The 11,751-nt window shown below is 39.1% G+C and overlaps 3 protein-coding genes across 3 annotated transcripts in view; all 3 read left to right on the forward strand.

The window, feature by feature from the left end:
• Window positions 1–1,676: 1,676 nt before the first annotated feature.
• Window positions 1,677–3,939, forward strand: hoxd12a (homeobox D12a). The gene is made up of 2 exons (XM_007546505.2): window positions 1,677–2,265; window positions 3,591–3,939. Exons 1-2 carry the CDS (start codon window positions 1,758–1,760, stop codon window positions 3,827–3,829), a joined length of 747 nt encoding a protein of 248 aa, XP_007546567.1. The 5' UTR covers window positions 1,677–1,757; the 3' UTR covers window positions 3,830–3,939.
• Window positions 3,940–7,973: 4,034 nt separating this feature from the next.
• hoxd11a (homeobox D11a) lies at window positions 7,974–11,357 on the forward strand. The gene is made up of 2 exons (XM_007546507.2): window positions 7,974–8,986; window positions 9,687–11,357. Exons 1-2 carry the CDS (start codon window positions 8,359–8,361, stop codon window positions 9,920–9,922), a joined length of 864 nt encoding a protein of 287 aa, XP_007546569.1. The 5' UTR covers window positions 7,974–8,358; the 3' UTR covers window positions 9,923–11,357.
• hoxd9a (homeobox D9a) overlaps window positions 9,383–11,751 on the forward strand; it is a 9,933-nt gene continuing 7,564 nt past the window's right edge. The window contains exon 1 of the mRNA XM_007546509.2: window positions 9,383–9,393. The gene's annotated coding sequence lies outside the window, so the exon portion shown is untranslated. The remainder of the gene's footprint in view (window positions 9,394–11,751) is intronic.

The following is an 11,751-nucleotide window of genomic DNA, read 5'->3' on the forward strand; positions in this document are numbered from 1 at the left end:
ACACACACACACACACACACACACACACACCCACCCACACATGTGTATATATATAAAATAAAACAAATCTATTCCACGGAGGTGCATATAAGCCCTTTCCCTGACAACCAAAAGCTAGTGTGTCCTGCTTATTGCAGCGACTGTCTCAAGGTTAAGAAGCTCCACTTGGTATTTTGGCCTTACTTTAGCATAGCAACGTGGCTAAAGTTGTTAAAGAAGAACTTGAACTTTTATTATCACATGTACAGAAACTTTCTCAACCAGAAAACTTATGAAAACTCCCCACCTTCATTTATTCATTCAGTGTTGCTCATTACATATCACCCTCACTGTTATGGATTGAACTTTGGACACAAGGAATGAGAATAAAGATGACTGAATCAACATGTTCAATGGAATTAAACTTAGTTTGGATTTGTTATATAAAAAAAGAAGTAGCTACTAAGTAAACAAGGTGTTTCTGTTTTCACTAATTATTTCTGCAAAAACTATTTTCCTCCTGAAATGAATGAAGTGTCTAATTTAGTTCAATCGAATCCAGTCTAGTCTGATGTAATATATTTATTCTAAGATATATATATATTTTTTAAGGAAAACTAATATGTCTGATTGAAACATAAGTAATTTCACCGTCGAATATTGAATACCTTCCAAAATTAATTTTCACAGTGTGGCTTTCAAATAGTGTCGAATTATCCGAAAAACAGTTTGAAAGCACGTTGAACAATGTGTGGACACACCCTGCATGCGTATGAAAGCAACATAAACGCACACGTACAACTGGGTTTGGAGTACAATGCTATATTATCATTATTTTTTGGCAGGACGCATGGGAAAATAGGAAACATACCGAGCAAGAGCTCACAATCTGTAATCGAGTGCGTCTTCTCTCCGACTGTGTTGTGTGATGTGAACATTTGCCTGAATCGTTAAGCATCATTCCTATCAGAGATGGAGACGTGAATTCCTTGCAGAATCACTTACAGAGAAATGATACGGTTGTTGTGTTCTTTCTGTTAAACGTTATTTGTGAGAGAACTGCCGTTTTTAATTAAACTGTGACTATTTGCTCCACAGCGGATGTAGATGGGAACATTTCGAAACTGAGTCAACGATTTTAATGAACAAAACATTAAAGGAAGAAGAAGAAGATGATGATGAAGAAGAAGAACAAAGTTGTTGGCCAAACCAAATCCACCGGAGCTTATCGTGCTGATGTGTGTAATTATAGCTGTGCCTTTTCCCACAACTTTAGGGCCTTTATACGAATAAAAAAGGTGACTTGAACAGCCTGTAAAATGGAGACCACAAAGAAAGAAGCAACAGCAGCAGCAGCAGCAGCAGCTCTGTTACCACAGCGGCTCTGAATCTTTCATGTGCGGCTCCCCTTATATGCTTATGTTGCGCTTTATGTGAAAGAGGAATCGATCGTTGTGTTTCCTTCTTGACTCTCAGTTACCTTGGTCATGTTGTAGGTTCTGTGATCAAACTTATATTCTTAATAGCTTAATAGAAAAAAAAAGTTTCATTGGATGCTGTAATAAAGAGGTTCCAGTGTGAGAAAAACTGCCTGTTCTAGTTCATACCAACATAATACCCCATGGATTAATTTTGCTTTGTAAGACTGAGACAAGGGTGGGTCGGACAACATATTTAGCATATCACGTGATTCGCATTAACAAATCAACAATTACCTTCCCTTTATTCTTCTGGAGTTTCAAAAGGACCTTGCAAGAAGGCGGTTTGTGCAAAGCTCCATGGAAATGTGTGAACGGAATCCCTTAAATCCCGGCTATGTTGGTTCTCTGCTGAATTTCGCTGCCCCAGAATCGCTCTACTTCTCCAACCTTTGCGGCAATGGGGCCCATATACCGGGGCTGCATCAGCTCCCTGCGTATGGCAGAAGAGAGGTTTGCGCGCACCCGTGGTCTCCTTCAAGTTCGTGTGCGGCGGCTCCTCCGACTCAGAGCCGCCCCTTCGGAGGCTTCTGCCCGCCGTTTACCAGCTCCGCCGGCGGCCTTGTCAAGGAGCGTGACCACGCTCGGTGCTTCCAAAAGACCGAGGAGGCTGGCAGGCTACAGGAAGCAGTGTATGCTGCGTCGGAACACGGGATCCGTGGAATCTCAGAGTTAGAAACAGAGTCACACTGCTCTGAGACTCAGCTTGATCCGGATTCATCAGCGCCTCTGAGCGGCACCAAGCAGGAGCACAAACCCACTGAGGCAGCATCGAATAACCCGTGCTCCAGGATCACATTTGGCCAAGGTGAAGGACAAAACAAAGACTACTTTACTTGCGTATTTCAAGTCTAGTTAGGATAATTTGTCTCTTTTTAACCCTTTAAATCAGTTAGTTAGTAAATAAAACCTGTGGTTTGGACTTAGGATTTTAAGAAACGGCTCCCTAACCCCCTCTTATGCAGAGGTTTTTGGAAAGATCCAAAATCCAAGAGTTTACTTTTCACACTCTTTGCTATGCAATTGTGACATACAGAGATATATTCTATTCTGAAACAATCATTGCTATCTATATCAGAAGTATATAACGTCGAACTAAAACAAAACCAATTAAAACACAATAAGTATAACAGTTAGTATACGGAGAATACTAACTATAAAGTGGAGTATAGTGATAGAAATTGGAAATTGGTCTCGCCTTATATATAACAACGCAAATCTCCTGCGAATAAAAGCATTAAAAAAGCAACAGAAGTTGAAAGTGAAAAATCCCAAAGTAACGTTTCAAGTATGACGAACAGCCATTATGGCAGCCATGGTGATATGTGCATGTAAAGTACAAACTGGAATCGACATTACAGGAAGACGCAAGTGCTTTTTAGTTTTTCAAAAACTTCGAGGAAAGCATCGCTCAGGCTCTTGCTGGATAATACAACTTTCCAGTTTTCTTTGAGAGCTTAAAGTTTGGACCTTTCCTCTTTTAATTTCCCAAGGACTAATATCAGGAATATGTGAAAAAAAAATTGATTCACGCTTCCAGTGCAGCACTTTACAAGCCAACTGTAAATGATGGAATTACAAGATAATTAGTGCATGGACATGCTTTTGCTTTGTGCATTTACAGGCTGTCAGAAATTGGATTCCTTACTTCTGGTGCGTTAGATGAAAGAGGTGTGAAAAAAAGAAGAAAAATCTGCTTCTCAGTGTTTGATGATCAGAACTGATCCAGAGAAACTCGACTGATTCAGGCCTCTGGCCCAATGACCGGTGCAACTCTTGTAATTTGCACCGCTTTTCTTTCTTTGCACTTCTGCATCTTTTCAGAACTGAGTTCAGTTAAGTCTGAAAAAGCGGACCCACTAACATTTGTGACAATAGAGAAATACATAATGAAATCCATCCAATTCCGTCCGATTACATGAACAGATTCAGAAGTTACACACAGTCCAATTTGACCGTAATTCTAATAAATTACAGTCCAACTTAGTTGAGTTACATTTATCAATGGGGAAATGTTGCCTATCCTTTTAATCTTTTTTTTGTGGTATTTATTTATTATTTATTTTTTTTTTTTTTTTTTTATATTTTTTTTTTATAAAAGCGTGAAACCTGTCGCCTCTCTTTCCTCTTCAGGTGCCCCCTGGTGCTCCTCACACGTGAAAGCCCGAAAGAAGAGGAAGCCTTACACGAAGCCCCAGCTCGCTGAACTTGAGAATGAATTTCTGCTGAACGAGTTCATCAATCGCCAGAAGAGAAAGGAACTGTCAGACAGACTCGCACTAAGCGACCAGCAGGTGAAAATCTGGTTCCAGAACCGCAGGATGAAGAAGAAGCGCCTCATGATGCGCGAACACGCTTTCGCCACGTACTGATGTGACCTTTGGACTTGATCCTGAACCGGCTGGGGAATAATTCCAGACTTGCTATGTCGTCCCTTCTCTGTTTCCTGTATGTCTCCACTGGTATTAAATTGTACATCTCATTTTTTTTTTTTTGTTATTATTTGGAGTGGTTGGAAGTTTCTTGCAGCGGATTATTGAGCACAAAGCGCACGAATGCCTCTCTACCATCCGGATGTCTGGTCCTATATTTGCTCGGGTCTGTTTTCTGTCTAAGACAACAAAAGCACTTTGGCTATTTTTAGGAAAGGATGGCAGGAAATTATTGCTTTGGCTTAAACCAGGAGTATTTTCGCCACACAAACGGGCACACTGTTTCACGCAAACACATTTTGTTTCATGGGACTAAAGTAAAAAGCTAAAAATATTAAGATATAATGCTGGTATTTCTTATCGTAGAGCGAAACGTTCTTATTAGCTCAAGCTACATTATAACTTTTTTTAAAAAAAATCAGAATCCCTTTTTTTAGTACGAAGTAGTATTTCGCGTGAAGGTTGTCTTATGATGACTCAAGTCGTTCCCTAGTATGTAACATTATTGTCTAGATTGAATGATTAAAAGTGGTAAAAATATTGTCTAAAAATTTAGTAAATTATATCGTGGTTGCATGTCCTTTTTATCAAACGTTTCGGCAAATCAAAATTCGTGCCCTCCTATTTAATTCCTTTCTGAATCTACTTTATAATATTGTAATTTTCTTTTCTTTTATTTATTTCTGGCTGAGCGAGTCTTTTGTTTGGGTAATAATTCAAACGAACAATGCGAGTTAATGTGGAAGAATTTGAGGGTGCTCCATTGAACAATATATTTTTTGTCTTTCTTCCCCATATGGTTGAAAAGTGACTCTTGGTTCTTTTATTTAATTTAATGTATGTCGAAAGGACATACATTGAATGCCTCTTTGAATTTTTATTTTTTTTTAACACCAGAAATGATGTATCTATGGAATTCTAAAGAAAACCATGAACAGTCCCCTTCACGGACAGTAGGAAAAAAATGGGTCGGTAGTCAGGACGCAACACCGTAAGACACGCATCTGTAAATAAACGTAATTTTAAAATATTTGTTGTTGAATATTATTGTATAATATACTATGTATATATGGCGATGTTTATGCGTGTGTCAATCAGATATTCAGACATTTTCTCAGTAGAACCTGTACAGCTTTTGCCACATTTAAATTAGTTTTCTCTGCAGTTCTGCAGAAGTGAAACAGTAGTGAAGGAGCCAGAATTTACAAGCCCTCCATTCCTTCAAATGCGTGCAACAAAGGGGGTAATCATTATTTTTAGCCACATAGATTCCATAATATCATCTTTCCTGGATATTATGTTGTGCACCATATTTGTTGAATTCGAAATCATTTAAACCCCACTGCGCTTATTTTTAAATAAGTTTCCAATTCCACTCAGGAGTATTGCAAGGGGTGAGAAAGTAGTGGAGAAAACAACAGATGCAGGCTCTCTCACTACCACTACTGTTTGACATGCGCACAGGCAGCGATGAGTAAATGTTATTTTTAGCCCACAAGATCTCCATAGAATATTATCTCCTGATAGAATATGCAGCACTCAGTTTGATACGAAATACCCCAGCAGTTAATATCAACTTGTTTATTTATCTGCGTAAATCTTCCTCGACGTGCGTTACACAGCAGCCGCAACCATCACCCACAGTGGGCAATTCCTGTGGCTGTGACCTATCGTGTCGGGTGTAATTCAATAGTCAAACACCTCCCGAGTATCTCTATCACGCTTGGTGCACATTAAAAGACCCCAGAGCAGACGTTCAAGCGAAAGTGTTTTTATTATATATTTTCTTTTTTACAGAAAAGCTGGCTTCTCACCGTGATTGAGAAGTGACCCGGTGGTCTCATATTGTCATTCCAAGACAGAGATAAGAGACTGAAGATCCTGTTTTGGGAGTGGGTGGGTGGGGATGATGAAACAGCAAAGGAGCAGCGTGGGAGACATATAACAATGGAGAGCGTCCATCTGTGGCTGTTCTACACATAATCAGGTTCTCAACACCGCATCGTTGGAGCTTAGTTATTTCTCTGACACTTTACTCACTCTTTAATGTGCAAGAGGAGACGAAACGTCAGATTTGTCACTACTGTCTGATTTAAAATAATAATAATAATAATAATAATAATAATAATAATAATAATAATAATAATAATAATAATAATAATAATAATAATAATAATAATAATAATGCACTTTTACCATATTTTCCACTCTCAAAGAGTTTATATGTATTTGGCATTTTCTTTGTTTTAACATCTCAATACGCACGTTTTAAGTGCTGTAAATGGATTTTCAAATGATTAATTTATCTGCATAGTATTTGTAGCCTTATGTCGCTGCTTCACTTTGCTCTTGCTCCTAAACATACAAAAGGGCTGCAGAAAGAAAGTTAAGGTCAAGTTAGCACGACTGCGGCTTCAAACAGTCCGAGCATAAGGACGCGTGTTTTTGTGAATGCACAAAAGGATTTTTACTTGAAGAATCCACGTCAGTCTTCAGAATACAATTTAGGATTTTACGCAGTAAGTAAATGAGAGGCTTTGCGACACTATCATGGAGGGTTTTTAGCATATATTTTGCATATGTTCTATTACAAACAACCTTGAGCCAACATTGCATGTGGTTCACGTCTACATTTGAGAAATTGATTTGAGAAAGTATTTTGGTGCAACTGCATTACAATGTTAAAAGTAATAATAACATAACACTTTTGCCACAAACAGATAATTCATACAATTAAACCCTCTTAACTAAGACCACGGTTCTATGAAAGTCACCAGAATTCGGGGTTGTTAAATTGTCAAAAAAATAATATGCAACGAATAAGGACTCCTGTGTGTTTTCCCTAGACAACTTCAACTTTCAGTAATCAACAGTTATGCAGCACTGTACGTGTTTCTAACTTAAAAAAAAAATCAAGAACAATAGCAACAAAAAACGTGATTTCAGGAAAACAGAACTAATTCTAATTTAATTTAGTATTTATACTTGATGGGCAACAAGTTCCGCATAGTGTGGATCCAGTCAAAAATGATAATAAAAGAGAGAGACCAGAGTTACGTGCAGGCAGAAATCCCCACTGTTGAATTAAAGAGGACGCCTGAATTCTTCGCGGTTTTGATTATGCAAAGCAACCAACCAGCAAACGCAAACTTTGTTTTCTGTTGGACCTTTACTTGTTTTGGTGCCTTTCAAAGTGGCGTATTCTGAGCCAGAGGAGTTTGAATGTATTTTACCATGTAAAGCCCTTAGATGCGTGAATATGAAATTGCTGAAAAGCCTTTTGTTTTGTGAGTAATAATAATAATGACAACAAAAAAGCTAAAGAAAAACAATACTCACAATTCCAAACAAAACATTGTTCGAGGCTGGAGTGATGAACTATCGTCCCCCCGTGTTTTTAACTTGAGTTTTCCCACCGAGGAAGGAGGCGAGCTTTACACGCATGGTTGCCTGCGGGGCAATAAAACGATATGGTTACAGAGGAGACTTGTTGGACATCACCTAGACACGGCAGACGGTCAAAGCCAGTTGTTTTGGACTTGGCAGTGCAGAATGTGTCCAGATATTCACATTTGAATCTACATGATTTTTTCCCCCCACCGGCTTTTTGTTCTTTGTCTGGATAATTTTTTTTTTACCTATTTAAGTATTGGATTTATTTATTTATTTGTTTAAACTTTTTTTCTTTTAAAGTGAATCAATTTACAAGCTTTCATTCAGATTGAGGCGTTTTATTGTTTCCATTGTTGCACCAGTAACTCCTGTTTTCCATCACGCTGCTGGCCGTTGCTATTTGTCTTTTAATTAACATAAAAATAATATAATTCCAAGACACAGATATGTCACTCACTTTCTTCTGATCTTTTTGCTTGCTTTATTTATTTATTTTTTTCCTTTTTTGCGTTACCGCACATTGCCCATGAATTTAGTATGAGATTTACCATTTGTCTGCAAGAAAACGTGATTCTGCAGTCATGGTGACCTTGCATTAAGCATGCAGATCATTTTTTCAACTGTTGCTTACAGACAATGCATTCTCTAAATTTACTGACGCATTGAGTGGGTGTGGCTGCAGAGATCAATCTCCAGCGAGAATGATCCTGCTGTACAGCATTAAAGTCAATATTCCAGCAATGGTTAAAAAATGTCTTTTTTTTCCTATGAGCTTTGGGGCAAAAAAAAGGGCTGGAGAGGAGTTTCCGTTGCAGCCAGGCAGCCAATAGAGTCTCTTGTAAGCGCTCACATGAGTTGCTTTTTTTTCCATGCTGTTTTTAATGACTGATATTGATGTATGGTAATTTCTTAGCTGGATCACATGACACAATTACCTCAGGAATCGATCAAGATGTATTGCAGGTCTGCCTGCGTTTCCGATTTTTCCTCTCTGTCGGGGTCTCTTCGCACACCCGCGGCGCTACAGATGGACAAAGTTTAACGCGGCCGCGCCGCCAACTCCGTCCCTCTGTTGCATGGAGGAAAAAGGAAGAAGAAAAATGACGGAATTCGACGATCGCAGCTGTGCGTCAAATATGTTTTTGCCCAGCTGCACTTATTATGTTTCGACGCCTGATTTCACCTCAGTCTCCTCCTTTCTACCGCAGACTACTTCGTGTCAGATAAATTTCCCATATTCGCCAAATATAGCCCAAGTCCAACCTGTTCGAGAGGTCGCGTTCAGGGATTATGGACTGGACCATCCCAAATGGCACTACAGGGGCAATTACGCGTCTTACTACTCGGCGGACGAGATAATGCACCGCGAACTGATTCAGTCGTCGAGCGGCAGGGCGGATGTGATATTTAAAAACGAGCCCCTGTACGGTCACCACGGGGGAACCAGCGCGCAGTGCAATTTCTTCGCGGGAGTGGGCCGAAACGGTGTTCTTCCCCAGGGCTTCGACCAGTTCTTTGATTCTCCTAATACGGAGCACCCCAAACAAAAGGCTGCAGAGACTGCTGCCCACGACCATCATGACGATGCTGATGCCACGAACATCAGCCAGGCTGTAACCAAACTGGAGCAGCAAAACGCAGAACCTCCCGGGAGCGTCGACGAGGACTCATCTTCCAACTGCGGCGACAAGAGCAGCCGTCAGAGTGAGTCTCGTCTGTATTTTCCCCTCATTATGCGATGAACAAAAGATGTTCGGAGCGTCTGGGATGCACAGTGTCCACCTCCGTGACGATCCGTGGGTTATATGCAGCTTTATAAGCATGCAAAAGCTTTTATATCCCAATAAGATTTACTTTACGGTTGTAAAGGAATTTACAATGGGAAACAGTTAAAGCAACCGTGCTTTAAGGTTTCCTGCGTGCAAGAACAATGGAATGTGGATTGATTTAACTTAAATTGATGGCGCATTTAAAAGTGATCATTTTGGCTGAGGGATCAATATTTTTAAGGGAGATTTAAGATGAAAAAAAAGGGCGCACATTGTGCCAAAATACGCATGACAATCAGGTCTTTTTAATGCAGATAACCTCTGAATTGTGTGTGTTTGAGTGTGTGTGTGTGTGTGTGTGTGTGTGTGTGTGTGTGTGTGTGTGTGTATGCGCGAGCGTTCGAGCTGTCTGTTTTGGTTTGTGTGTGCGCGAGTGTGAGAGTGTGTATCCGTAAGGGCCTTCCTACCAATAAAGGCCTGGCTAAATGATTGCATTTTTTTTTTTTTACACAGTTTACTTCACTTAACACTCGGTGATCCTGGACACTGACCGTACCTTTCTTTTCTTGCAAGGGGGTTGGTTTTTGTTCACGATTGTTTGTTTGTTTGTTTGTTTGTTTTTTTCTGTTTTGCAGGTTCATCAACCAAGTCCAGGAAGAAGAGGTGTCCGTACTCCAAATACCAAATCCGAGAACTTGAACGAGAGTTTTTCTTCAACGTTTACATTAACAAAGAGAAACGCCTCCAGCTGTCCAGAATGTTAAACCTGACAGATCGCCAGGTGAAGATTTGGTTTCAGAACAGGAGAATGAAGGAGAAAAAACTCAACCGCGACCGCCTACAGTATTTTACTGGAAACCCTTTATTCTGATATCTGAGGCTTGCTGTAGCATCCAAAGACACACACACAGACTGAACTGAACAAGCTTCTTGGTACTATATAAGAACTGCAAGCTAATTTGCCACATACGTTTATTTTGAGCTGTTCATCCATTTATTGGCTTCACGGGCAGTTAAGTCAATCAGAATAATTTTATTGTTATTTTGAAATTATATTAAATATATCCCTCCTTCCTTTTTTTCCTCTTTTGTAGATATGTTTGTAACGTGCATGTACTAGATGTTGTGTATTGTTAAATGATAAGCAGAGCAAACTATTCTCATTTACAAAAATACTCACATGAGACTCAAAAAAAAGAAAAAAAGAAGAAGAAGGAAAACGATTTTGTGTTATATTTTTGAGGGGGTTGGGGTGAAACATGAAGGAGCGCTATTTCAGTTTGGTGCTAGAAGTCCTGTATGATCCCGTTGTTTCCTCTGCTTTGAAAAACTGGATTGTTTGCTAAACCTTGAACCGTCTAGACAGCATAATAAAAAGTAGCCGTAAAGATCTAAATAAGGGGCTATTGGACTGTGGTGTTTCAGCCCCCCAGACCACATGAGGACAGATCTTCCTTCCGGTCTTAAAGAGCTTTCACTCCACATCCAAGCGCATTTCTACAGGGTTTCCACCAAAGTTAGATTTTGTTGTATTTGTTTTGTTTTCTTGGATGTTTTTTTTTCTGTTGTTGTTGTTCTTGTTTTTGTTTTGGTATGTCACGGACTTCTGGCATCACCTGCAAAGGACTGGGAAGCTGCGGGAGAAAGATTTTTCAAGTTTTTCATATTTTCGAGTTTGCTTGAATGTGCTGAAAACGTGTTGTGCAGCTTCGCTTTACAAAGCTGTTTTGCAAAAAAAAAAGAAAAAAAAAGAAAAAAAAAATGAAAAAGAAAGATAAGTCTCGACTGCAACAAGTCTGTTTACAGAAACCTGTTATTAACACTTGCAATGCAGATGAATAATTAATGTAGTCTCACTGTATTTTTGAGCTGCATTTAAGTCACGAACGAACAGGAATTAATGTCAAAATTATTCCTGATTCTTTTTTTCAAGCACTCTAATTTCCCTGGGTCGTGATTTTATTCTGGCATGAAAAATGGATCACAAACTGCGTGGTGTGCGTGTGCGTGTGTGTGTGTGTGTGTGTGTGTGTGTTTTTATATTCACATTGTATCCACATGAGGGCAGACTTTCATATTTAGTTGAATGGAAATGCAGACTCGGGCAATTTTAATATGTATCCAACATGGAAACCAGCCCGAGGTGGAACAATCTGTTCTGCCCAGGGATTACTGGGATTTTATTTTAAGCAGTTCCTTCAGCTAAATCATCTATTGACCTTTTCACAATCTCTTTCCTTTCAGCCTTCCAGGCACACCCATAAAGACACTTGTAAAATTACCAATAAATGAAAAAGGAAAAAAAATAAATAAAAAAAAATAAAAATACATTTTTGCATCAATTATTATTTTTTGTATTAATTGTTTTAAATGTCTGATTTTATTGCTTATTATATATACAGTTTTTTCTTTGTTTTCAGTATCCAAGTGTGTTGAAGAAATGTCCTTTATCAAGCAGTCGGATATTCTAGCGGTTTCATCGGGTCTGAACTAACTGGTGAACAAATTAGATCAGGTCCATCCTTAGGGCTGTAAAGCTACGCAAAGCAAACTAGTGACAGTGCTAGAGGCTACAAGGCAATATCACATTGTTGATCTTGAAATCTTCGATCTGTTATTTCATGAACAATCTGCCTTTGTCTGTATCCTTTGAAGCATTTGATATAAACCATTGCCAAATTGAAAAAAGAAAACAAAACA

The sequence above is a fragment of the Poecilia formosa genome, unplaced genomic scaffold (assembly GCF_000485575.1).
Source record: "Poecilia formosa unplaced genomic scaffold, Poecilia_formosa-5.1.2 Scaffold16, whole genome shotgun sequence".
In the NCBI taxonomy this organism is placed as follows: Eukaryota; Metazoa; Chordata; class Actinopteri; order Cyprinodontiformes; family Poeciliidae; genus Poecilia; species Poecilia formosa.

Bases quoted from the DNA above. Each gene is read 5' to 3' on its own strand.
- hoxd12a (XM_007546505.2), top strand. From the start codon at position 1,758: ATGGAAATGTGTGAACGGAATCCCTTAAATCCCGGCTATGTTGGTTCT. The intron at 2,266-3,590 runs GTGAAGGACAAA...TTTCCTCTTCAG, and splicing joins CAGGATCACATTTGGCCAAG to GTGCCCCCTGGTGCTCCTCA.
- hoxd11a (XM_007546507.2), top strand. From the start codon at position 8,359: ATGGAGGAAAAAGGAAGAAGAAAAATGACGGAATTCGACGATCGCAGC. The intron at 8,987-9,686 runs GTGAGTCTCGTC...TCTGTTTTGCAG, and splicing joins CGACAAGAGCAGCCGTCAGA to GTTCATCAACCAAGTCCAGG.